This window comes from Poecilia reticulata, linkage group LG11 (assembly GCF_000633615.1).
Source record: "Poecilia reticulata strain Guanapo linkage group LG11, Guppy_female_1.0+MT, whole genome shotgun sequence".
Lineage (NCBI taxonomy): Eukaryota > Metazoa > Chordata > Actinopteri > Cyprinodontiformes > Poeciliidae > Poecilia > Poecilia reticulata.
In genome coordinates, this window is record NC_024341.1 from 15,358,558 (window position 1) to 15,383,281 (window position 24,724).

At 38.4% G+C, this 24,724-nt stretch overlaps 1 protein-coding gene across 4 annotated transcripts; it reads right to left on the minus strand.

Moving 5' to 3' along the window:
• Positions 1-135: 135 nt before the first annotated feature.
• Positions 136-24,388, minus strand: grhl2b (grainyhead-like transcription factor 2b). 4 transcript variants are annotated; one of them, XM_008422091.2, is made up of 18 exons: positions 24,124-24,154; positions 23,952-24,030; positions 20,508-20,994; positions 18,796-18,985; positions 17,043-17,110; positions 15,285-15,648; positions 14,310-14,368; positions 13,968-14,124; positions 12,057-12,168; positions 7,748-7,842; positions 5,539-5,697; positions 4,201-4,258; positions 3,885-4,024; positions 2,688-2,725; positions 2,489-2,580; positions 1,727-1,812; positions 1,568-1,632; positions 136-762 (listed from the first exon to the last, which is right to left on the minus strand). In XM_008422091.2, exons 3-18 carry the CDS (start codon positions 20,525-20,527, stop codon positions 648-650), a joined length of 1,818 nt encoding a protein of 605 aa, XP_008420313.1. In that variant the 5' UTR covers positions 20,528-20,994; positions 23,952-24,030; positions 24,124-24,154; the 3' UTR covers positions 136-647. The 4 variants fall into 4 exon arrangements, with proteins under 4 accessions (XP_008420313.1, XP_008420314.1, XP_008420315.1 ...); XM_008422092.2 differs by lacking the exon at positions 24,124-24,154 and adding an exon at positions 24,301-24,370 and having other exon boundaries at positions 648-762; XM_008422093.2 differs by lacking the exon at positions 24,124-24,154 and adding an exon at positions 24,301-24,368 and having other exon boundaries at positions 648-762; positions 23,952-24,025.
• Between the last annotated feature and the right edge of the window lie 336 nt (positions 24,389-24,724).

Here is a 24,724-nt window from a genome sequence, read left to right on the forward strand (position 1 = left end):
ATTTTTTATTACATTTTCCAAACAGCTGTGCTTATATTACATCTCCTTTTACAGATGAACTATTTCATTCGTATGTTTTAAAAACCATGCTAAATAAAAACGTAGCTTTTACCACGTGGCTGAAAGACGAGGGCATCAAACAATTTTAAAATTTATTTACTTTGATTTTGAAGAAATCTACTTGAAATTCTTGGATCATATGCATAGAAATACAAAATAATAATAAATAATGACACTTCTAGCAAAAACAAAGTTTGGCATGCAGAAAAAAAAAAGCTGCTAAGTTGTACTTGGAATCAACTAAGTAAATTAAAGCTGCGGCTACATACAGCACATCAGACATATTTAAGTGGCATTTGGCAAAAAACGCATCTGTACATAATTATTTTATACAACAAAGAGTTTATACAGTAAAAATATTCAGTAAAACCGAAGTACATGGATATAGAGTCCAGCGTTTCTTCTATCAATTCACAAGAACGTCCGTTTTTTTTTTTCTTCTTTTTTTGTCATCTTGCATAGGAAAAAGAAAATGCTTCATAGAGGTAAGTGTAGTGTGGGAATCGGGGGATTCAGAGGTTTGAAGTAAAGTCCATCAACTCATCAGAAGTTTCTCCCCTCAGGCGCTGAGATCCGAGGGCGAACCGTCAGATCTCCGTCAGGGTGACCTTGAAGGCGTCGGCGCTGTTCTCGATGCTGAGGATGAAAGTGTCTTCGTTGGAGTAGTGCTCCACGATGTTGTCGTCCATGTTCACCAGGATTCTTCCCACCAAAAACATAAATAATAGAAAAATTTTTTAATATTGAATCCAAAATTTTGATCTTAAGGTTGTTTTTTTTGTTGGTAAATTATTAACTTTTTCAAAGAATTTTAGATAATAGAAGTATCTGAAAGCCTTATTTTGAAAGGCCATCACGGTTGGTTAGTAATGTAGAAGCTGCTTATGGAGGGCAGATCCTGCCAAAACTGGCAGTAAATTTAGAAATAAAAAATGGCTTGATAAAGTAGTAAATGTACAAAAAAACAACTTCTTCAACTTATTTGACATGAATTAATGTTTACCATTTTCAATTATTGTAACATTGCTATTATTTTTAATTTTCCATTTTATTTTATTTTCACTCATTGTTTTGTTAGTTTCCTTTTAATCTCAATAATTTTTCTACTTTCCCCCCATATTTTGTAGTTATTTTGTATATTTTATTTACTGTCACTTTTTTTTTTTAATCATACTTTGATATATTATCTCCTGTAATATTTCATTCTCTCCTTTGTCCATGTATTTACAAATGTTATTTTCCCCATATTTTCTTTGTTTTTTTTTCTATTATGGAACGATTTATTTATTTCTACATTTATTGTCAATTTTGGCAGGAACCATCTTTTTTGCAATAATAAGGATTTTATTTCGAAGACATTACTGTTTCAAACCTATTAGAAGTTTTCTCAAAATTATAATCCAAAGCACTACCAAAAATTTTACTGTTGGTCATGTTTGATCATTAATTTAAACCTAACTCTATAAATTTCTGGACATAAAACAGTTCTAGTATGACACCAGCTCACCCTTTTTTACTTTTCTTGTACACTTTGGCTATCCTCTCTGTGGGCACGCCGTACTTCTCTGATATCTGTTGAGGAAAAACATAGAGGGGCGTGTGAGGACAAGCTCTTCTGGAAATATATTCTGTGTTTGACGCCTGCAGACAGAAAGGCAGCGCTCACAGCGTCCATCAGGCCTTTGAGGGTTGGAGACTTCAGCATCAGAGCATCAAACACTTCATCCGTCTCCTTCCTGACGTACAGCAGCACTGCAAAGCAAAAGCAGAAGGCGGCTAACGCAACCTGACTGGTAATGTCAGAGTTCCCAAATTTTCTCTTCATTTTTCATGAAGCCTCAAGGATCTCAAAGTTTCCTTACTTGCACAAGAAGACCACAATCACAAATAACCTTGGGCTGTTACTTTTGACATTTCCCACACGTAATTATTAAAAATCACCCAGACCAGCACTATTCCGGAACAAGCCGTGCTCAGAGAGGATTTTTAGCGTATTTTGCCAAGGATGAACATTGAGTACCATGTTTTATTCCCCAGGAGCTCCGGAGGAAATAAGGATGTGTGAAGTTCAGGAACAGCTGCTTCTTTCCTCGTGGGAATACGCTGCTGTGCTGACTCACAATAAAAGCGTTTGCTATTCCTTACATCCAAGCAAACACACTGGATTTAGCAAATGCTCAAATAATTTGGTATTACTTGCCAGATGTGACTGAGAGCAGACCAGCTATTGCTTTTACTCTAATTGGGAACCTGCTACAGATTAAAACAGCATTTTGTTCATGGCTGTAAATATTTACTTTATTTACACTTTATTATCCTCTTCCAGAGTTAATATCCAGACCTGGAAAATACTCAAATGAAATTCCAGACTTTCCCAAACTTTGCAAGAACCCCATTAGTCGGAAAGCACGTCTTGTGCTCGTGTTACCCCGTTTGTGCGTCTCCTCCCGGCTCTGTTTGTGCGGCGACGGGCACAGGTCTTCATCAGTCGGCCTGAACATCCTCTTCACCAACACGCTCCTCAAAAACACAAAAAAAGAAGAAGAAGAAATTGTAATCCCGAGATCAACTGGCTTTGTAGTTGCTATGAGGCGTGGTTTCCTGTTTTCCTGCTGATGCACACTCACCCTTCTCTGTCAATCTCTTCTGCGTTGAACGTAAACACCTAGGCACAAATAAAGAGTTAGAGGTGAAACTTCAAAAGCGTTATGCAAAATGTTTTAATATTTAACATAAAATCAGGACAATGAAACTGTTTAAAATGCCAGCTAATCTGTCTCCATTTGAGTAATAGTCACAGTAATGTGACAGAAACTTTAGTTTCGGTTTTGCTTCCAAGAAAGTCAGAATTTTTTTTTTTTTAAAGAATATTCAACAGGGGCACTTGGAAGCAAAATGTCAAGAAATGTCAGAGGATCTCACTTTTTTTTTCCCACAGAATTGGACATTTTACCAAATGTAGTGGCTCATAAAACTACGCATCAGCTTTTTTCACATTGTTGCATTGCAAGCTTAAACTTTGATGCATTTTGTTGGAATTTTATGTGACACATCAACACAAAGAAAGACAGAATTTTGAACTGAAAGAAAAGCAGGAGACAATTTCTAGAAACAGATTTCCTATATATTTTTTATTTTGAAATGGCACACATTTCTACTTTTTTCTAGAATCTTGTCTGCCTCATTTAGCCTCCAGCTCAAAATGTGGCGCACTTAGATTTCCCACATCTCGAATGGATTGTTCTATAACAAATACCGATTTTCATTTGATCCCTTTTATTCTGTTTGTAAAAACTCTGCTTTTGCATTTGTCCAGTTTAACAGTGAAACATACATATAAAGTTGCTTTGAGGACAAAAAAAGCTGTGAAATAGTACATTTCTGGTATTCAATCACTCTAGGCTCTCAAAACACAAAAAGGATAAAATGTTGAAATCAATTACTGGATTTGACAAATCGAAAATGAAAGATGTTATTCAAACATAAAACAACTTGAAAATGTCTGCACATTCAGAAATGAAAACTTTTGCATTTTAGAAAATGGAACGAGGGAGAAAGTGTGGAAAATCCATCAGGTTTCCACGCTAACTTATCCAGATCTGGAATACAATTAAAGCCAATTCTAGACTTTTCTAGATTGCATCCAAATATTTGCTGCAGGAACATTTGAAGTATAGAAAAACAATGTTATCATTTCTTCAGCTTGTGGTTTCCCTCTCCCTCTCTTTGCAGTAAGCGAAGCTCCTAGTTTTTGAAACATTTTACGATTACAGATCTGAAAAGTCACATTTCGGCTAAGAGGTTTCGTCGAACAGGGCGCCTACCTGTCCAGCCCTCTGCAGGTTACCGAAGTGAACGTCGGGGATGAAGAGGACCGGCTGGGCTTCCAAGTCCGTTATGGTCTTGAAGAAAGTGACGTCGGACTTTTTGGGAATAGTTATGACCCCGACACCGCCATCTTTCCCTACACAGAAGAAAAACGAAGCACTTCATTCATGATAATTCACCCAGTGTTTGTTTACTATTAAAACAAAAATAACTATATTTATAGCCGTAAACTGTAAGAAGAGCACTCTATTTCTGCTTCCATGTTACAAATCATTTCAGTTACTCCTTATTTGTGTTAAATTTTTGCTATACCTTTCGACTTCTTGCGCAGTAATTTCCTCTCTTCATCTCTTATTTTTCTCTCAGCTCCCTGGAGAGAAAAAAAAAAGTCAGGCGGTAAAAAACGATTCAAGTCTGCAGGAGTAGCTAAGAAAAATAAAAAAAAAGTGTTACTTATGCGCAGCTTTGTTTTGACCACTAGAGGGAGCACTGATGTCAGGATTCAGCCTCATTGCTCTGAAAACTACAGGAAATATTGAAGTCGGAACTTCAATATTTTCAATGCAAACCTCAATTTTTAAAGGCAAAGTTTCATAACTACACAAACTGACGTTAAAGTAAATCACACAAAAAAATCGACTAGATGGTGAAACATTCCTAAAGCGTTTTTCCTGATGAGAAAAAAAAATCGCCAGGCAGATAAAATTTGCAACATTATTGCAAATATTCCTTTAAAATGGTTAAAAATGTAATAAATAAATAAATAAATAAAATAAGCCAAATAATGTGCAGATTCATAAAATAAAGACATCCACAAGTCAGGTTTGGCAGCATTGGTAGCTTCTTGCTTTGTAAAACAAAACTTGCACATATCATACTATGTAGTTTTTCTCTCCTCTACAGGATTTGGCTGCAGTTCCTGTTGTCACCACTAGAGTCCAGTAAACTACAGGTCTGCAGCTTCCTCCACGTTTACCTGCACTGCATCTTCAAGATAAAGGCTTAAAACATGTATTTCGTTGTATCAGTATGATCTCACACATGTGAGAGTCTGTTGATTTATTTACAAAAGTAAAAATAAAAAGTAGAAATGTGAATAATAAAAATTATAAAGAGGTAAAGGTAAATACAGCTCCGGAAAAAAATGAAGAGCCCACTGCACTGAACTCCATTAAAAACCTCCTGGTTATTACACCAAATATTGATATCTGAACTCTTCCTGAGTTAAAACATCAGTGTTGTTGTTTCTAAATGAATATAAACTTGTTTTCTTTGCATGATTTGATGTCTGAAACCACTGCATCTTTTTCGTTATTTATAGGCTGTTTCTCATTTTCTACAAATAAATACAATATTTTTGCTTGGAATTTTTTTTTTCTCTCTTGGCTACTGTTCAAAATGGTAAAAACAGGAGAATATGTTCTTTACTAATCAGAAAAAGGCTGTGAGAAAATAGCAACTCACCTAAACTTGCACTCGATTAACAAACCATATTGCAACAATTCACAGTAACAAGGACGGTTAGATACATTTTATATGTTACCACCAAAAACTCTGAATCTTTACCGGGGTTTACAGCTTTTATAGTAAAGCAGGATCGAGTGGCATGTTCCTGCAGATATCAACAACAGTGCAGCAGTGTTTGGTCACCTTGTCACAGAAGACCTTGATCTGTGAGTACGCCCTGTGGAGCGGCTTGTTGCTGCGGTTGTTGTAGCTGTACGTGTCGATCTGGATCATCAGAGGAAGACCCTTCACCCCCTTCTGGGAGGAGAAGTCTGTGCTCAGGCAGTTGACGGTGATGAAGATCTGAAGGCGACAGTGTAAGATGAGCAGATCCGGCTCCAGCACTCGCACACGTAAAACCTACTTAAGACAGGAAGTGATCTCTGTAGGGAACGTGCAGCCTCCTGATTTCGAATCTTCATCTGTTCTGGTCTACAGAAATCTTCATGGGTCTCTTTTGTTTCACTCTCCAAAGCCACGCAAAACAAATTCCTTTCAAGGAATCTCAGCAGACAAACGTCAAAACATGATTATTGCAATCCAGAAGGTAAGCAAGCCGTCACTACGTTCAGTAAAGAGACAGTTTTTTTTTCTCTAATCTTCTTGTCAAAATATCTCCATTTCGGTCAGATTAGACAAATAACATTTGTGAACATCAGTTTTCATGTCTTTTTATTTAGATTTAACTCTGGACTTTGACTAGACCACTTTGATACATAATTATGCTATCACCTAAGCTGTTTATTCCATCTCTGGCTGCAAGTTTAGGGTCTTTGATCCACTAGAACAGTGGTCCCCGAAGTCGGACCTCGAGGGCCGGCATCCCGCATGTTTTAGTTTTCTCCCTGGTGGTAGTAACAACCTTTTCAGCAAGTCAATGTTCCTCTTAGGCCTCTAATGAGCTATCATTTGATCCAGGTGTGCTAAACCAGGGAGAGAACTAAAACATTCAGGATGCCGGCCCTCGAGGACCGACTTTGGGGACCACTGCACTAGAAGCTGATATACAACCCCAATCTTAAGTCTTTTGCAGCTTATAGCAGGTTATCTCCCCAGAATAATGCTGCCACCACAATGTTTCACCCTGGAGACGGAGACAGATTCTCCAAACTACCATGTGCATCTCAGCAGCTCCTCCATATTTGTCAGACTCTTTTTCAATTTCAATGCCCTGTGAGCCGCTCAAAAATGTGAATATTACGTCAAAAAAAAAAAGATACGTTTTTGAAAAAATGCAAAACCAGGTATCCTCTTCTTTTCACTTCAATATTGTGTTATATTTCGTGTAAAATGAAATATTCAAACAACAAATAACAATAGCAATTTGTCCTGAGTAAAAATCAGCAATGTATGCATGTATGTAACAGTTTTTGCTTTTATTTATTGGAATCGACTGTCCACTGTCGCCACATGCTTGTTCAGAAAGAGAAATACAACCAGCTGGGTTTCCTTAGACAGAAAACCTGGCTGACTACAGCATTTCATAACACAGATCTAACTGGAATTAGTCTTTTTATCTGTGTGTATGATTAGATTGACTATATTCAAGTATATTGACAAGATGTTCTTGTTTTGTAAAGTGTGTTGGGATGACATTTCTCTAAACAGACGCTACACTTGCACCAAAAAATCAAATAGAGCAAGTCAGAGATAGTAAGAAGCATTGGTTTGGATTTCTTTCAAACGTCTTTGTCTACGCTTTTGCAATAAATAAAAAAAGTCTCTTGACTCACAGTGCACATAAACAGACCAAACGCACACACCGAGTCCGTCAGAAATGAGGGCAAAGCAAACAAGAGAGGGTGGGGACGGGCGCTGGTGTGTGTTGGCTCTTGGGGGCACTCCGAAGTTTAAACACCGACGGGGCTGCATTTAAGGAGTGGTCACAAAGGAGTGGGCTTCACAGAAACAAAGAGAACAAACAGAGCAAATGTAGGCGGCTCTGCCCGTCGGTTTTATGACACCCAGCTGAAAACATGCCAGCTAGAGAGAAGATACAGCTTTCGGTGCTCAGATCTTGACTGATTGCAGCATTATAGGATTTAATATTAAACATGACAGTAAGCTCTTGAGCATTTGCGGTGTCTACGGGTCAGACGGTTGCATCACATTCGAAAAACCGGTTAATTTGTCAAGTAAGAGCGTTTGTTTGCCAACATCTGAATCAGCACAAAATTAAAAAAATTTTTTAAAAAAACCTGTCGAGCTGCTTTTCCACATCCACAACACGCCTCTAGTGAGAGTAAATAGAGTAAACTGGTTTCTGGGAAAATTACTATGACATTTAATTCCTGCATGCAAAAAAAAAAAAAAGAAGGGTGGAAAAAAATACAGTAACATAAGTCCTCTGTACCTTGGCCTCTTCGTTCACATCCCAGGTGAAGGAGATGGCGTTGTAGGCGATTTCTTCAATATTCCCGATTGTGTTGAAGCTCTCCTTGTAATCAGCTGTTTAATAAAAACAGTACGTAGTTTATTTCTTGCAAATACAAATTTCGAATGTATTCCCAGCTATCAGGCATCAACCCAACAAATTGGTCAATAAGAGCAAAAACTGGTAGCTATTGTTAAGATAAGCAATCATGTGGCACGCTTCAGTTTTAGGACATAAAGCCTTATCTGCTTGAGTAAACAGAGAGTATGGCTTCAAAGGGCAAGAGAGGATGCAAAGAAAGGCTATTCAACTGGGGCATAAAAGGGCAGCCAGATCAGTGCTTCGGTTTGCTATGGGTTGACCTCTGACCACAAGTATGGGAAATAAAAATTGGGGCCATAATAAGAATGCTCTTCAGCCAAGCACCCAATCAAAGGAACATGCTAAAGAAACATACAAACCTACAAATAAATGAATATATGTGTGTAAATAAAAGCCGGACTGCTTTTGGGAGGGATTTTTTTTCATTTTCAGAGCCTCTTCAGCTGTTACATGAAATGTTAAATCTCTCTGTTAAGATACAGTAAGCTTAAACTCTAAGCTAGCTGGCTGGTTAATCCTGAGCCATATAAGGTAGGATAGTGAATTCTAGCTAAGATTGCTAGCTGACATAAAATAAGCTCGAGCTTCAGATAAGCTTGCTATCTTATTTAATACATAACATAGTCAAAGTTTCAGATAAATAACTTAGCTATCTTATTACAAATTTAAGCACGGCATAGCTAACTAGGCTATCTGAAGTTTAACATCAGCTTCAATTCTATAAAGGTTTGCTAGCATAAGATGAAATTGCTTTCTAGATAAGTTTGCTAGAAATAGATAAGCCTAAAATCTTGATAAGTCAGCTAAGAGAAGATAACCTTCAACTCAAGGAAAGATAGACTGGCTAAAAAGCTTACCAAGAGTAAGATAAGCTTAAACTCTACATCTGCTATCTAGCATTTATATGCTATAAGCTAGCTTACTTAGAGTGTCAACTAGAGTGAACTTAGCTTAGCTTAATTTCCAGAAAGGAAAGCCAGATGGATACGGACAGACAAGAAAGGTTTCATTTGATTCATTTGAAATGCTAATTTTGAAATAAATTTAAAAATACACACCAAAGTTAGTCTGAATACACAAACAGAAAAAACCCTTCAGAATAAACAATAATTAATTATACTCAGTCGACTGCTTTTTTTGTGTGGGATGGATCCGTTAAGATTTGCTTTTACTGTGTGACAACGAGTTAGTTTAATGTGACCATTGTCCAAATGTGTATTAGTGAGGTCCTCCATTATCCTAACCGCCATCGCATGAACACTTCCTGGTCTCTGAGCAGGTGCACAAAGCAGCAGGGCAGGCTGAAGCACGCCTTCTTGTGCGAACACCCCCCGAGTAAATAACCTCATTCAAATGACCCATTCTCTGAAGCAGCCCCGGGGTACGATGCGCCTTGTCTCAACTTCTATTCATACCAGCTTTTCTTTAATTTCCATCCGGCTAGAACTCACTTTTACAGCACTGCCGTACACAGGTGGTCTGCTAGTGAACAATGTTTCGAAAACTTTGTGTGCAATTATGTGCAGATGTGTTTCCGCAACCGCATCTGTTGATATAATGGAAAAATATTTATGCCCTATGGGTTGAGCTGTTGATGCGTCTGATCTGGAACTGTGTCTCACACATGAACATAAAAACAGACTCATTACACTTGCAAAAACATTAAAAAGAGACACCTGAGGGATTTGTTCTAAAAAAAAAAAGAGAGAGAGAGATTACACTTCCTCATAGCAGTTGTACGGTGGATAGTTGGGAGGGAGGCTAGAGACATAATTTCATGCTTTAGTAAGATCAAAAAGCTAATTAAAAGGCAACAGGGTTCAAAAGTTTTACAACAGAGTTATTTATAAGTAAACAAAACTACTTAATTATGTAACCTAAACAACAGAAAATTGTGATCTAAGCATAACCCGAGTCAATAAGAAAGAGTTGCACTTTTCATGTCTTTAGAGATCACGCCGACAGATTCCTTTAGTTTGGCTTCATTTCTTCAAGAACCCTCTTATGCATCAAAAATCGACCTCGGACTAATCTAAAATTCCATTATAGTGAGGAATCTCACTTATCTGTGCCAAAACATGCATTTTATTTTCTCTTCTACACTTACTTGATGAAGGAAAAACTGTTATCTTTGAGGTGAACCACTGACAATTTTGGATATACTACAAAGAAATGTTTTGGAGTTTTTTTGGAGAGCGGAGATTTACAGTTTGTTGCCCACTTGCGGAAAATTACCTAAGATATGGGCATTTCTGTAGCTGTCGAGACAAGACTCCAGCTTTTCAGAAAGAACCCCAATGCATGAATTTACCTACGACGTCTACTGTTGGACTTAATTAGCTTATTAAACTCATTAACAGATTAATAGACCTCATGGAGACTTCACTTTACTTAATTTACATGTTAAGTTACATTTCTACATATTCTACTCATGGAAATCTTTCACAATTTGTCGATTATTCTGTTGTCTTTGTGCATAAGTACGCTGAAACCATCTCTTTAAAAAAAAAAAAACACGTATAAACTCCATAGTTCACCATTGTGCAACTAATCACCAAAAGCAATTAGGATACTCATACATGGACAATTATTTGCTCCGACAAGTTAAGTTGTGATCTGTCCAAGAATTTTGGACAAACACCACCCCAACAGGAGTCTGGCATGAGATCTTAGTTTTAGTTTTTCCACTTAAATTCATGTTCCGTTGCCATGAAAGGCCCTAAATGTACCTGGAGATCTAAAGACGCGTGTGAATCGAAGGCTGATTGTGACTCATCTTGGTTGGTGTAAACATGAGAATTAAGATGAAAATCTACACTGAAGGAAAAAATTACTTTCAACAGACCAGGACCAGTTGAGGTAACAGTGTGGCTGACATTCCTATCCCTGTCCCAACAAGCTGCACGGAGTTGTGCATGTGTCTGTTTGTCTGCATCCAGACCCAAAGTCTCCCACATACCTCTGAATCTTTGCCTACCCAGCAGGCCCAAGCTTGTCACCCAAACTGCCTCAGAGCGTCTCACATGCATTCACTCAACAAGGCGTAGAAAAGACGGTTAAGATTCAAATGCCCCAGCCGAGCTTAAAGGGAAAGCAAATGTCACGGAGTGGAGATCGAGCGCCTTTCGGATCGGTGCGCATACGCCCGTGGGAGGCGGCGTGAAAAAGAAAGTTTGACTCGTCACGTTTGGAACAGACGAGCATTAAGATCAATCACCTGGGTAATGTCGGGAAGATTAGAGGATTTATGCTGCAACACATTCATGTTAAAACACTCAATGGTGTGTGTGTGTGTATGTGTGTGTATGTGTGYGTGYGTGTGTGTGTGTGTGTGTGTGTGTGTGTGTGTGTGTGTGTGTGTGTGTGYGTGTGTGTGTGTGTGTGTGTGTGTGTGTGTGTGGACTGTAGGTCAACCTGATCCATTGCCTGATGGTGGATGATGGCGGGCAGCTGGGTGGAGGCTGGTTTGGTATTGCTTTATTTACTTACTGAGCACATTCCAGCACTCCTGACAATGTAAATGTGTCATTCTGCCTCTCAGTCAGCGAGGTTTTAAAACGTTTAAACCGCTTAAAGCTCTTTTGATTAAATGTCTTTTTCTTTTTTCCAAATGTAGTGATTCTAAAGTAAAACTGCCTGTCAGATGGCTGGATGGATGGTGTAGCATTCCTACACTTTTCACATTCCTACTCGGAGTTTGATGGTTTAGTTCGACGGCTCAACTGTTTGTGTTGCTTTATAACAACATTGCAACATTTCGAGTCTCCGTTTTTATGACATCATGGACGTTTGAATGCAAGTCATTCACAAATTTGGGTTTTATGATTAAGTGTTTTTGTTTTTCCCCCCAACAAAGCCACCTCAACTAAAACCAAGTTCAAGAATCTTGTTTCCGGTTTTAAATCCAGAACTAAAATGATCCCGAGGATAAGAGAAAAGCAATTACATTTATTTTGATGTGGAAAATCAGAAACAAAGTTCATAACATCATGTAAGAACTCCATTTTTTTCAGATTTGGAGCTTTTAAGTATTCAAATTCCCATTCCTTTATGCCGTTCCAGACATTTCAGCATTGCAAATTGAAGACAATTAGGAGCTATATTCTGTGCAAAAAGCACTTAAATTGTTCAGCGACTATCAAAACCACTTTTAAACATCTTGCGTCAAATTTTAAAAAAATCTTACCGATGTCGAGGACCCGCTGTTTGGCCGTGTGTTGCCGCGAGTGCCAGTACTTCCAGTACTTGAGCTGCTCGTCTCGGTTCTTGTCCTCGCTGAACACCACCATGATTACACTCTGAGAAGCAGAACAAGGGAAGAATATGTCTAAATAAATGATTGCGCTGAGATAATGTCAGACTTTAGCTGTTACTCATGGCATTACGACACCTTGGCATCCATCACGGACAAGAGATTTATGAGTCAGGTTGCTGTTTAGTTGGAAGAAAGCGTTCATGAGCTACAGCAATCTGATGATGACAAAGTCAAAACGCAGCAGTTTAATAGGCTGTTCACACATGAAGGCCAATTTAAACCGACTCTGCAGCGCAAATAAGAGGTTATTTCTTCACTCTAATGTCAAGTTGTCATGCCAACTATGTATCACCATCCACATAATAGACCGAAAGGCACCTGAAGCCTTTTAGTTTAATGACAGATGTCATGTCAGAGCTCATTTCCATCACTTCAAATAAAGTGGTAACATTTACTTTTATTTCTGGTGTCTTTTACGCACCAGCTGCATGTTTTCAGGAAAGATGAATATGTTTTCCACCTAGAGCCCACACTAGGCTGAAAATATGACCTCAAGAGCTCAAAAATTACGATAGAAACAAACAGGTTTGAGTGAACATTATCCAAAAAGCAGAGAAAGAAAGTCAATTATCTTTGACCTGATTTGCATTCTTTATTTAACATGTTTGGAGTTCCCGTCTTATTTACCATATTAACCGTTAATCCTATCAAAATAAAAATCCATAATCTAATTAATGAGCCGTAGAATTTGATACATTTAAGACCAAAATTATTCATACTTCTGGAAGATTTAGGTTTAAAATAATTGTTTAATCATAACAACATGTTTGTTTTCTCAATGGAAGTAAGATTATAAAGTCTCATATTGATTCTGTCATGCTGTGACATGCCAGTTTGGTATTATTATAGCATTATTGTTATTATTATTTATGGCTGAAAAACCACAACATAAAAAACCTTACTAGACATGAACCTCTTTTCAGTTTCAAAATATTAAATTGATTCAAAATGACGAAATAGCCGCCTGGATAAGTGAAAAATTTGTTAAGTTAATGTTGGTAGCCATCCAGACACACATATATTTATGATCAGTTTCTCTGATTTTTACTTTTTATAGATATATGTTTGAGTAAAATGAACATTGTCCTTTTATTCTATGAACTACTGACAACATGTCTCCGAAATTCCCAGCGAACATTTGGTATTTATTTGCAGAAAACGAGAAATAACAAAATAACAGCTGCAACGCTTTCAGACCTCAAATAATGCAAGAAAACGAGTTGATATTCATTTAGAAACATCAATGCTAATGTTTTAAGAGTTCATAAATCAATATTTGGTGGAATAGCCATGAGGTTTCTTCCATAGCTGTATATCAAGAGAGCCATCATTGACATACATTTTCATTAAGGAATTGTCTTAGTCCATCTGACTTAACCTGGCTTCAGTGTCAGAATGTAAAATGTTCCGCAGCACACATCTGGCTTTCTGGATTTCAACGATACACCTCGCTATATTCCTCAACTGCCTACAAATGTTCCGTGAGAGTTTCTGAGCATGTGTGCTGAAGACGACTGCCTGCAGCAAGAGAAAAGATAAAAGCTGCAAAGCTGCAGGCTCTGAACATAAAAGGAGCTTAAATATTCAAAAGAGTCGACCAGAGCAAGCAAAGCAAAAACCCTTTGATGCCAGTTATCTCCTGCTGTTACAGAGGGAAAAGGACAGTCCTTTTTTTATTTATTTATTTTTTTAAACAAAAACGTGACATTACAGATGATGTCAATTAATTAGTGTATGAAGAACTCCATGGGAACATGAGAAGGAAATGAGCCACTCACTCACCCGGACTTTGCTGATGGGGTGACGGAGGCGCTTGTTGGCACTGAGCTCGCTGAGCGTCACGGCGTAAAACTGGCCTTTATTTAGGTAAGTCATGGGTCCCTCGCCTTGTTTCTGGCGCAGCGAGCGAGAGGCGTCCAACGTATACTGAAAACTGCCGCTGCGCACACACATCCAGAAAGATTTGTGATGATAAATAACAAGGCAGGATGAGGGACAACCAACAACTCAGCTCGATCATGCGTGCCTTTATGGATCATTTTCAGAGTTGCAGGTTTAAATACCGGTTGCAACACTTTACATATACATTTGTCTGCTCTACTATAGGAGGCTGCAGGGACTTACGCTCCCTCCTGATGAAATAAGAAGTCGTCTGTAGCGAGAGAGGAAGGTGAGTGGTACTTCTGTTCAAAATGCAGGCAAACAAAGAAAAACACACAGAAAGAGGAAATCAGTCCTGAAAAATTCAGTCAGCTCGAGAGGAACTCGTCAAACAATGCAGCAAATGAAACAAAAACAGAAACTCCTCCGCAGAGGTTTTCTCATGAACAGACCTGAGAGCAACAGAGGCAAAAAGGAGACAGATAATTAACGCATCTAATGTTAAACCTCTGCCTACATGTACAGATTCACTCTTGTACCAATCATCAGCAGGTTTCTTACTTGCATATTCTTTGCGTGGCTAATTCATTTCTCCTTTTGCATCAGTTTCCAACGTTTTGATGCAGCTCACAGTAAGCTGAACACTACACATTTCCATCATTAAGTTGTTATAGATTGATATCAAAGTGTTGGGATTTAAATTGCATCATCAAACTAGACTTTGCCACATGCAAGAGTTGCATCATGCTACATCATTGCATTTTTTTCTCTTTGTCCTGCTGCCAAAAGTGGTGCAAAAAGCTAAAACATTTTTTTATATATATAAATGACTTCAAAACGGTTAACATTTTATATTACAGTTTAAAGTCATTTTTATTAGATGCCAGTGGAAACTATATAAATGCCTCCATCATCACTTCTACAAAAAAATTTATATTTTAATCATCAAGCAACTAGAAACTGCTGCTGTCTTTGCCAGTTATATTAATTCTGTATGTATTAAAATCAAAAAAAGAAAAATAAATCTTATAAATATCAATATGACTATAGCTGAACCAATAGATATATACATATATATATATTTAGCAGCAGTACTAAAGAGAATTAAACCATTTTTGTTTTTAATTCAGGTACAAATTCTGGGATCTTGTGAAACCATACAGTCTTAGGATGTCATATCGTCTGCAGTTCTTACAGCTGCAGTGTTTTCTGTCTCACCCCGTCTGTCTCCTCCTCGTACGGGCTGTCAGGCGGACTCTGCTGGTTCTCCTTCATGTACGAGCTGTGGCTGACGGTGGTCACTTCGTACGGACTCTGCTCGTAGACCACCCGCTCCTCTCCTTCCACCCGGTAGTGGAGGCCGGGTCCCGCCATGAAGACGGGCGTGTACACCTCAGCTTTGACCACGGCCATGGCCGGAGGATCTGCGCCCGCTGGGGCCTCCCCCGTTGAGCAGCACAGCTTGGGCTCCTGGTGGTCGGTGCCGAGCGAGAGGTTGACCGGGACGGACTTTAGGACCTGGACTCGGTTGTCCAGGGTTTCTGTCTCATTTTGGCTGGTGGGGTTGTTTGGCAACACTGGCCTGAGCAAAACAAACAAACAAAAAAAGAAAATGGGTTCAAATTGGTTTATGGTGTTATTTTCTTCTGAGCCACACGCAACAAAACCAGAAACAAAATCATCAACTTTATAAAAAAAAAAAAAAAAAAAAAAGGGCTGGCACAATGTTTAAAAATTAAAGGTTTGTTGTAAAGTTTTATTGCCTTAAGCTGAAATATGGAGCAGGTTTTTTTATGGCAAACCGCTCCCATTTTATCCTTGTAAATAAAAAAAGTCTCTTGTATTGTGACTAAAATGTTTTTCTTCTACTTTTGTTCTTTGTGGATGTGGAATAAATGACTTACATCATCTTATATCGTTTGATTTTACATTGTCATATGAGCAGAAACAGTAACAACAACGCAGCCTTGGTCGCTCCTAAAGACAGTGGTCTTAGGGCCAGATAGGACCGATCTCTAAAAGCTGAGCCCTGGGTTCTTGAGTGTGTCTACAAATCAGTGTTTTTATGCCACTTTCGGAGGAATGGCTTCTTCCTCTCCGAGTGGCTTTTCCAAATGCGAGCTCTCTACTCTACCCACTGAGTCACAGTCACACCTCAGCAAGCGCAACAAGACTAAACTGTGTTCACTTGTTTAAAAATGACGTACACAAACAACTCACTCCTTTTGGTTAACAACGAGCCAAAACTGCAAAAGCAGAAAACTGCAAAAATGGCAACTTTTGTAGAAATTACTCGATGCGTTGTCAATGTTTTTTTTTCTGTCTGCTTTTTAGAAATGAATGGATGAATGGATGGATGCTTTGGTTCAGTCCTCCATGTCTGAGTAATTTAACAAGCAAAAGAAGGTGAAGAATAGAGCAGCAGGTGAAACTAATAAGCACCTGTCCATTCGAAGGGCAAATTTTGATTGATTTAGCAGCAGAGATTCATTTAGCTTAAAATGCTGTGGATTTTAGTTAATAACATATTTTTATATTTATACCTAGTGAAGCAAAGCTGACATGTCAAAAAATGACAAATAAATAAAACCTGGTAATCTAATGACTGTCACCAATCTTTAAGGTATTTTTTAATTATAAAAGGTATTAAAAAGTTAAACTAAAACTTTTTAAATAAAGAACGATATTTTACCATGTCATAAACATTAAAAATGATAACCGATGTCAATATTTTTCCACTTATTCAGTGCCGGCAGCAGGATTTTGTACTTCATTTTTGTCTCAGAGCGGATATCAGGCTTTTAAGTCTGTGACATGTTTTCTCTAATTTTTCTATAATCCTTAAGATCAATTTGTTCTTAGAAAAACAGACCGCTTTTATATTAAGCTATTTTATATGACACTCTGTTGGCTTGTTCTTGTATTATTATTACTGACAGCAAATCCTTAGCTTTTGTGAAACTTAAATTTACTGACCTCTTCTCCGGGTCTTCAGGGATTTCAGGAACTTTGGGGATTGCCAAAACTCTCTTTTCTTTGGGCACCTGGAAACAGGAGGAGAACCGTCAACAGCAGAAGATACCAACCGGTGGTGAGTGTTTCCTGTTTACAACAAGTTTACTTTCTGAAGGATTTTTAATTGCTCTGTATGATTTCTTCCCTAAGGAAAGAAACTCTTTCAAAAAGAATGTAATCATGACCAAACCGAATAGTTTATGTTGCAAGAGGTTCAAGTTTAATTGCCTGAGTCAGTTTTGACTCTTCCGATCTTCCCTTTTTGCCTTGAGTGGTAAAAGGGAAGCAAAGGTGAGAACGGGAAAAGATGGTCTTCATATCGAAATGTTCCCATTTTATTGTTTTCCGTGAATCGTTATCCATCTTAAAATGCTACCCAATTCCCCTCCAAGCTTCTCATTGGATAGATACAGAAAACACAATGAAATGTGAAAATAAAAAGTGGAAAAACGTCCACTTAGCGATCTGTAAATGTAGGAAATAGAAACTACTCCTGAACCAGTGCGACTGTTTTGTTGCGTCTGAACTGTCAATACTGGAGGTTTCTTCCTGCTAAAAGGGATTTGTTCCTGTCCACTGTTGCCATAGGACGGATTTCTAGATTCGATTAAATCAGCCGAGCTTTCTTAGACGACTGATTTTGATTGTATTGCATTTTAGCCAAGATTAGACTGAAATGTATGCAAGTTAATTTGAGTCTGTGTAAATAATTGTATTATGATTTGGACCAAATGTTGAAGTTTGAATGTTTTTAGGCTAAATCTGGGATCTACGGGCCAAAAGGTCACATTTTTATATGGTAAATGGACTGAACTTATATTGCGCTTTATCCAATCATTTTTTGACCACTCACAGCGCTTTGCACTAGAGTCACATTCACCCACTAACACATTTATACACCGATATGCAACTCGGTAGGCAATCTGGGGTTAAGTGCCTTACCCAGGGGCACATCGACATGTGGCAGGAGGAAGCTGGAATCAAACCTACAACCTTCAGATTGCAAGACGACTACTCTACCCACAGAGCCACAGTCACCCTATTATATTGTTCTGGTCTAAAAAAGAGACAAGGATACATTATGTTGAGGGATTCTGCTTATAATGCCACAAACAGTTAGAAGATAAGCCAGTACTTGAGAGGTACTTGTGGCTTTTAAGTATGTGCCACTCTAATTAAGCGTCTATAATAGACAATACCATTTACCCAACTCTAGTTTTTCCTTTTTGCCTGAAAAACAATGCAGTTTCTTTAAAACAGAGGCGTGTTTTTATGAAGTTGACTGATGAATCTGATTGTATTTTACCAGTCTGTCTACCTTTAAGGTTTCCTGGTATGTCACACGCCTTATTGCTTACTACAGACTTCTGTTTGCTGGTGAGGTGTAGCGAAATGGAAATCCTAGAAATCGTGTTTGTTGTTGTTGTTCTCCACTGTCGCCACATGCTTGTTTTGGATTGGGAATTGCTGCAAAAATAATTCACTTTTACCAATTAGAGCTAAATGATTTACCTGACTGTGTTTGAATTGAATTGGACTCTGGAAAAGACTTTGACTACATAAGTTGAATAAATTGGACAGATTTGAATTTGGATCAGTTTGGATTCCATATTACTGTACTGTGAAGCACTTTGAGATGGCGTTTTTTTGGTGAACTGAACAATGTAAATCACTAAAACGATGTGCACAGCCGTCACCATCCTCCACACTGCACCTTGTAGTAGTCGTACAGCAGCCCCAGCGCGTTGGCGCTGTCCTCGTCCCCATTGATGCTCATCATGGCCTTGGTGGCAGCCGTCAGTGGGTTCTCCAGGTACGACCTCCACGCCTCATCCTCGCTGGTGTAAGCGCGCCGCACGGCAGGGAAAGAGCTCTCATTGGGAACGACCACCACCAAACGCTTACTGGAAGAAGGTCAATCCAACAGTTTTTATTGATTCATTGCTGCTTTCAGCTCGTTTCTTAACTCTGCCTTTGATTTTTATTGAAAGTCTTTATCTCAATGATCGATTTCACAAGAATTCAAAGATTAGCTCGTAATCTATAGCTGCCATTTGGGTGTGTATGTATGCGTATGTGTGTGTTTGCCTTGGCGCTCTTTAGTCCCACTTAAGTGGAGATCACAGAGTAGTCAAACACACTCGGTGTTGCCACAACATCTCTCTGGGCTCAGCCAATCAGAGGATAAAGCTATAAGTGAGTCAACTTGAACTTGTACAACAAACAGTGCCAACATGAACACTTTCATTATTCTAATAGCTGCAGCACAAATAAAGATTAATCAGTAATGTAAAATAGCCGTGAAATTTGAGATTCTCTCAAAAAGAAAGGATTATTAACCAAACAAAACACATCTTTAATTTATATTTACTTTAGGAGAAAAATTTTAAAAGGAGTTACTTTGTATAACACCTTTACTTTTTGCCTTATAAATTACACTCCACAATAAGTTTTTTTAATTTTCTTTCTTTTCTCAGTAAATAAATCTTTTAAATTATTTTAAATTTCAGTTGTTTTTTTGTTTGCCAGGTTATCCATGACTGCAGTTACTGCACTCGAATAACTAAACATTAGTGCAAAAAAAAACGTGATTACTATCTTTCCGCTACGTTGGATTTTTGCAGAAACTGTTAACCACTGCCTGTCAAAATAATGGCAGACACCTGATGTCGCTATGATGACAAACCCTGAAAAACTGAACATACCAGAATAATAAAAAAAAGCAACAGAATATACACTTTTAATTAATTTGAACAATTTCAATGTAAAGGGCCTGAAAATAATAAAGATAAATGTACTATAATTGAAGTTTTATTGAAGTTACAAACCATATTTAAAATATTTTTTCTTAAAGTATTATGTTGTGCTACTAACAGGTTAATAAATCATTAATAAGGCTCAAATTTCTGCCTTTAAAGTTAAAATTGTTTATTATGATTCTCTAAATTAAAGACGAAAATTCGGATTCAATAATCAGCACATACCAATTATTTTATGAAGAATTTGCGAATAAAACACACAAAGAGTTTAAAAATATATACTGTAGCCTATATATAAAAACTCACGAAATATTTTAGAAGCAGCCAAGAGAGAGAGAAAAAAAAAATCACAAATCTGAAGTAGGTTTATCGAAAATTTAAAAATCTAGAAATAAAAAACGTTTAAAAATTTTGTCCTGCCACTTTGACGGGCTTTTTCATCAGTCAAAAATGGCGAATTCCGCTCTAATGAAATCCACGGCTCCAAATATTTGCGTGAAAAGAACTCGTTAGAACATGTATGGCATAAATATCCACCGCAGGTGAAGTTATGACCAGTGAGTGAGCGCTTTATTTCGCCCCACAGCCCACAAAGCTAGACCTGGAAAACAAGCGTCTCTTCGTCCAGAACCCATCTAAGCTCCTCTCCTCGGGCTCGATCACTTACTTGTCTGTCTCCTGTGACATATTTCTGCTTCCTCTACGGTTCTTCCTTGTGAAACTGGACTTTCAAGTCGGAGCAGCTAGCAGAGTGAGTTTGCCAGAAGTTGGGCTACAGGTAAGTCGACTTTTCTCGCCCCGCGTCTTTTCTCCCTGCCCCTCTCCGGGACGGTCTCTCCCCTCCCCGCTCCTGTCCTCCTCTACCTGCCAGGTAAAAAAAAAAAAAAAAAAAAAAAAAAAAAAAAAAAACGTCCTTCCAACCTGGACCAATAGCTTTGCTTCGTCTCTTCTTCAGTTTGCATACATTTTAGAACAAACATCGACCAACATCCTGCTGACATACGCTCTAATATTTGCCTTTTTAACGTCCGCTTTACACGAAATTCTTTCACTGGGAGGAATTGAAGGTGAGTTCCAGAGTCGGCTCCTGATTGGCTGATGCTGAGCGGAGCGGAGCTCTGATTGGCTATCAGGTAAGGGGCGGGATGGCTCACCTGCAAGCACAATAAAAGACATTCTGGCTCAGTTTCTAGCCTTTTTTTGGTACAAACTACTTCAATTTCCTACGTGTAAATACCCCTCCTCCCCCCATTTGAACACATGTAGGTAATTATGTAAACAAGTCTTGCAAACAATAAATTTTATTCATTTAAGTAAAAATGAGACTGCTTCACAGCAATACAACAAGAAGATTCAAATAGAAAACAATTCAAGTTAAATAAAATAATAATAATAATAATTTAAAAAAAAAAGGTTAAAATACAGTGGGCTGCACAGTGGCGCAGTTGGTAGAGCTGTTGCCTTGCAGCAAGAAGGTTCTGGGTTCGATTCCCGGCCTGGGGTCTTTCTGCATGGAGTTTGCATGTTCTCCCTGTGCGTGCGTGGGTTTTCTCCGGGTACTCCGGTTTCCTCCCACAGTCCAAAAACATGACTGTCAGGTTAATTGGCCTCTCCAAATTGCCCCTAGGTATGAGTGTGTGTGTGCATGGTTGTGTGTCCTGTGTGTCTCTGTGTTGCCCTGCGACAGACTGGCGACCTGTCCAGGGTGTACCCCGCCTCTCACCTGAAACATTGTCTGGAGATGGGCACCAGCACCCCTCCCGACCCCACTGAGGGAAAAAGGGTGCAAGAGGATGGATGGAGGTTAAAATACAATCAAGAAAAAAACCAGGTCCTGGAAAATTATCTTTCCTTATCAATATATCTGTATTTTAGACCAAAAAGTCACGTTTGAAACAAGCAAAACCTAACAAGTGCAAATTGGGAAAGCGGTAAAGTGCAACTATTTTGATTTTGGTAAAGAATAAAATGTAATAACTGCCTGTGTTCATTAACAGAAACCTTAATGATAATAATAGAAGCTGGTTTATCTAATAAGATCAACTTACTTTGTCCACATCTACTGACTTCGCCTTTTAACCCTCAGATTTTTTTTGAATGGCTGCGCAGTGTGATTTTTAGGGAGTTTCAGAGTCGAACCCGGGCAGGCGTGCAGGAGCCCTGTCATTAGCTCGCACAATGCCATTGTCCTGGTAAAGAAGCTATTGTGTGAGGAGATCCCAGAGCTTGGGATTACCCTGACTGAGCAAACAGAGAACGAATGTGTGTCTGTGTGATGCAGTGAGGAACAACTGAGGAGCTGTTCAATTATTTGCAATTACTCATGCTAAATTTAAGATTTCAGCCCTTTTTGATCTAAAATAAAGATCAAGTCAGATGGTGATCCTTACTGAATTTAACCGGCATTTCATGATGATATTAATGCTCTACAAATGCTACGATAATTTGAAATTCAGTAAAATGCAGCCGTGCACTATTCAAACTGTCTTTAATGAAAGTGTTTGCATGATAAAATGGCAGATTTTTGCTTATGAATCCCTTCAGCCTCTGTTGTATGGAAATAGACAAAATTATGTTTTACATTTAACCGTCAGCAGGAGTTGTGCATGTTTGTGTGCTCTGCAGATGATCACTATCCTCCCTTGTCCAATTTGCTTTCCAGAGCACCTGAGCTCTTTATGTGTTTGTGTGTGTGTGTGCGCGCGTGTGTGTGCGTGTGTGTATTAGAGCGGGATTGCTAGATAAATACAGGTGGGGTTCTTTTCTTCCTGCGGCACCGAGCCAAAGAGAGTTCAACAACACAGACAAAGAGAAGGAAATTAAGCTGCACCGTTCAACTTTTTGATTTTTATCTCTGCTCAACCTTATTTTGTAGGTTTCTAGTTTAAACAGATTCAGTTTCCTGTCAGGAACTTTGCTGGAAATCACTTATTAGAAACTAAACAGCTGGAAGGTAAATTGCTCTCAATAAAGATACAAAAACGACTATTCCGAAAATAACTGAAATATCTACTTCCTGTTGGCAAACATGGAGAAATGCAAGCTTAAAATAGCTTGTAAAATGTATATTTAATTATTTTTTTGCTTATTTTTATTTATATGTGCGTTGCCACTATAAGATTGTGAGTTTAAGTCCTTCCTTATGGATTTTATGGATTTAGCCTTTATTTTGGCTCAAATAACCTGACTTTTATGGAAGCCTGCTAAGAAGGGAGAAATTGTTAAATGTCACATTTGTCACATTTGCATTTTGCCACAACTCATGAAGAGACCACAGAAAACATGAAAATATGTTAAGGAAGATGTTCTGTATGATAAGACCAAAGTGTAACCTTTTGGCCAACATGCAAAACGCTCTGCGTAATTAAAAAAAAAAACCCGATGAAGTTTTAAATAATCTCCACAGTGAAACATGGTGGTCGCTGCATCATGCTGAGGGGACACCCTTCTTCAGCAGGGACATGGACGTTGGTCAGAGTTGATGGGAAGATGGATTTATACAGGAATATAAGAACCTCTTACAGCACATTCATATGTTAGAATGGCCTAGTCAAAGTCCAGACTTAAATATGATTAGGAATTTGAAGCAAGATTTGAAAATCGTTGTCCACTGTTGCTCTACATCTATTCAGACTTTTCTTTTTCTTTTTTTTCTTTTTTTTTAGATAAATAAACCAAAAATATCAGCCTGTAGATGTCCAAAGCTTTTGATTTGTTCTTCTTACTAAAATACTGTTTGGTTTTGGATCTGTATTACTGCGGCCTTCATTTTATGTATGCCATTATGTTTAATTTTAAAACACAATTTGATATTTGAAAGTTTTCTCAGCACCCCAGCCTTGTTTTTGTTGATCACAAGTCTGCCCCCCCCCCCCCCGACCCTTATTTTGAGAAACCCTGCATATAATCCTATGCAGTATTAATGATTAAACTTTTTCAGAGCATAGATAATCAGTGGTGTAGTCCATCTTCTCTTAATGTTTTTTTTTTTTTTTTTTTGTTAAAAAAATAAATAAATAATTGAAAAAATATTTGAGATGACCTGAAAGTGTTTCCTTCTGCTCGGTTTGTCTGAGCTGGTCCTGAAGAACGAACTGAAGTTACTACTCACTTGGCTCTGTTTCTCTTTCCTCCTCATGTACATCGGTTCAGCTGGTATGCATAAATACTGAGATGCTTTGTTAACTGTTCTTTGGGAGAAGAAGAAAAAAAAGAGAAGCATTGCTGTGAAAATCAAAATACAGTTAAGCTTTCCCCCTTATCTCCTCCTTTCCCTGCATCACCAGGAATGTCGGCCCGCCGTGTGGCGACAGGACAGCTGGAAGAGGGAGAGGGTCCCCCGAACAAGCTGTCACAGGCAGAGTGAGGGGCCACGAGGCCTCCGACCGCCTTCCCTCGAGTGGGAGTGTGTGAGTGTGAGGTTCGCGCCGTGACAGAGGTGAAAGGTGTATCCTACATACCAGGAGTTTTTTCACGGTGGGAGCAGCTTGTCTGGACTTGGCCAGGATTAGGTTTCTGCATCTGTGTGTGTTTCAGAAACTCACAGCTGAGGCGGAGACATGTGTGATGTGTAGCGGCTGGGCGGAGGGTTCGCTCAGATGGAGGAAAACAAGAACCTGAGATGAAGATCAAGATATTTGATTATAAATAATAGGAAGTAAATCATGACTTCTATTATGAGTCTCAGAAATAAAATGACCTGTTTATCACTTCAGACATCTCTGATTTGGTTTAGCAACATCACCATAAATCAGGTTTTGTTCGTTTACATTTTGTATGTATAAGGAGTCTCACGTCATATTAAATTTTTTTAAAATAGTAATAATAGTAAATAAATTTGTGCTTTTTTGAAGCATTAATGTAGAGGTTTATTGTAACTACTGT

What these genes read in the sequence shown, in the direction of transcription:
- grhl2b (XM_008422091.2), bottom strand. Translation starts at nt 20,527, where the DNA reads ATGTCACAGGAGACAGACAA. An exon ending in ACCTGCAGAGGGCTGGACAG is followed by an intron (nt 2,726 to 3,884) that starts GTAGGCGCCCTG and finishes ATTTGTGCCTAG; the next exon opens with GTGTTTACGTTCAACGCAGA. An exon ending in GGAGGAGACGCACAAACGGG is followed by an intron (nt 1,813 to 2,488) that starts GTAACACGAGCA and finishes TTTGCTTTGCAG; the next exon opens with TGCTGCTGTACGTCAGGAAG.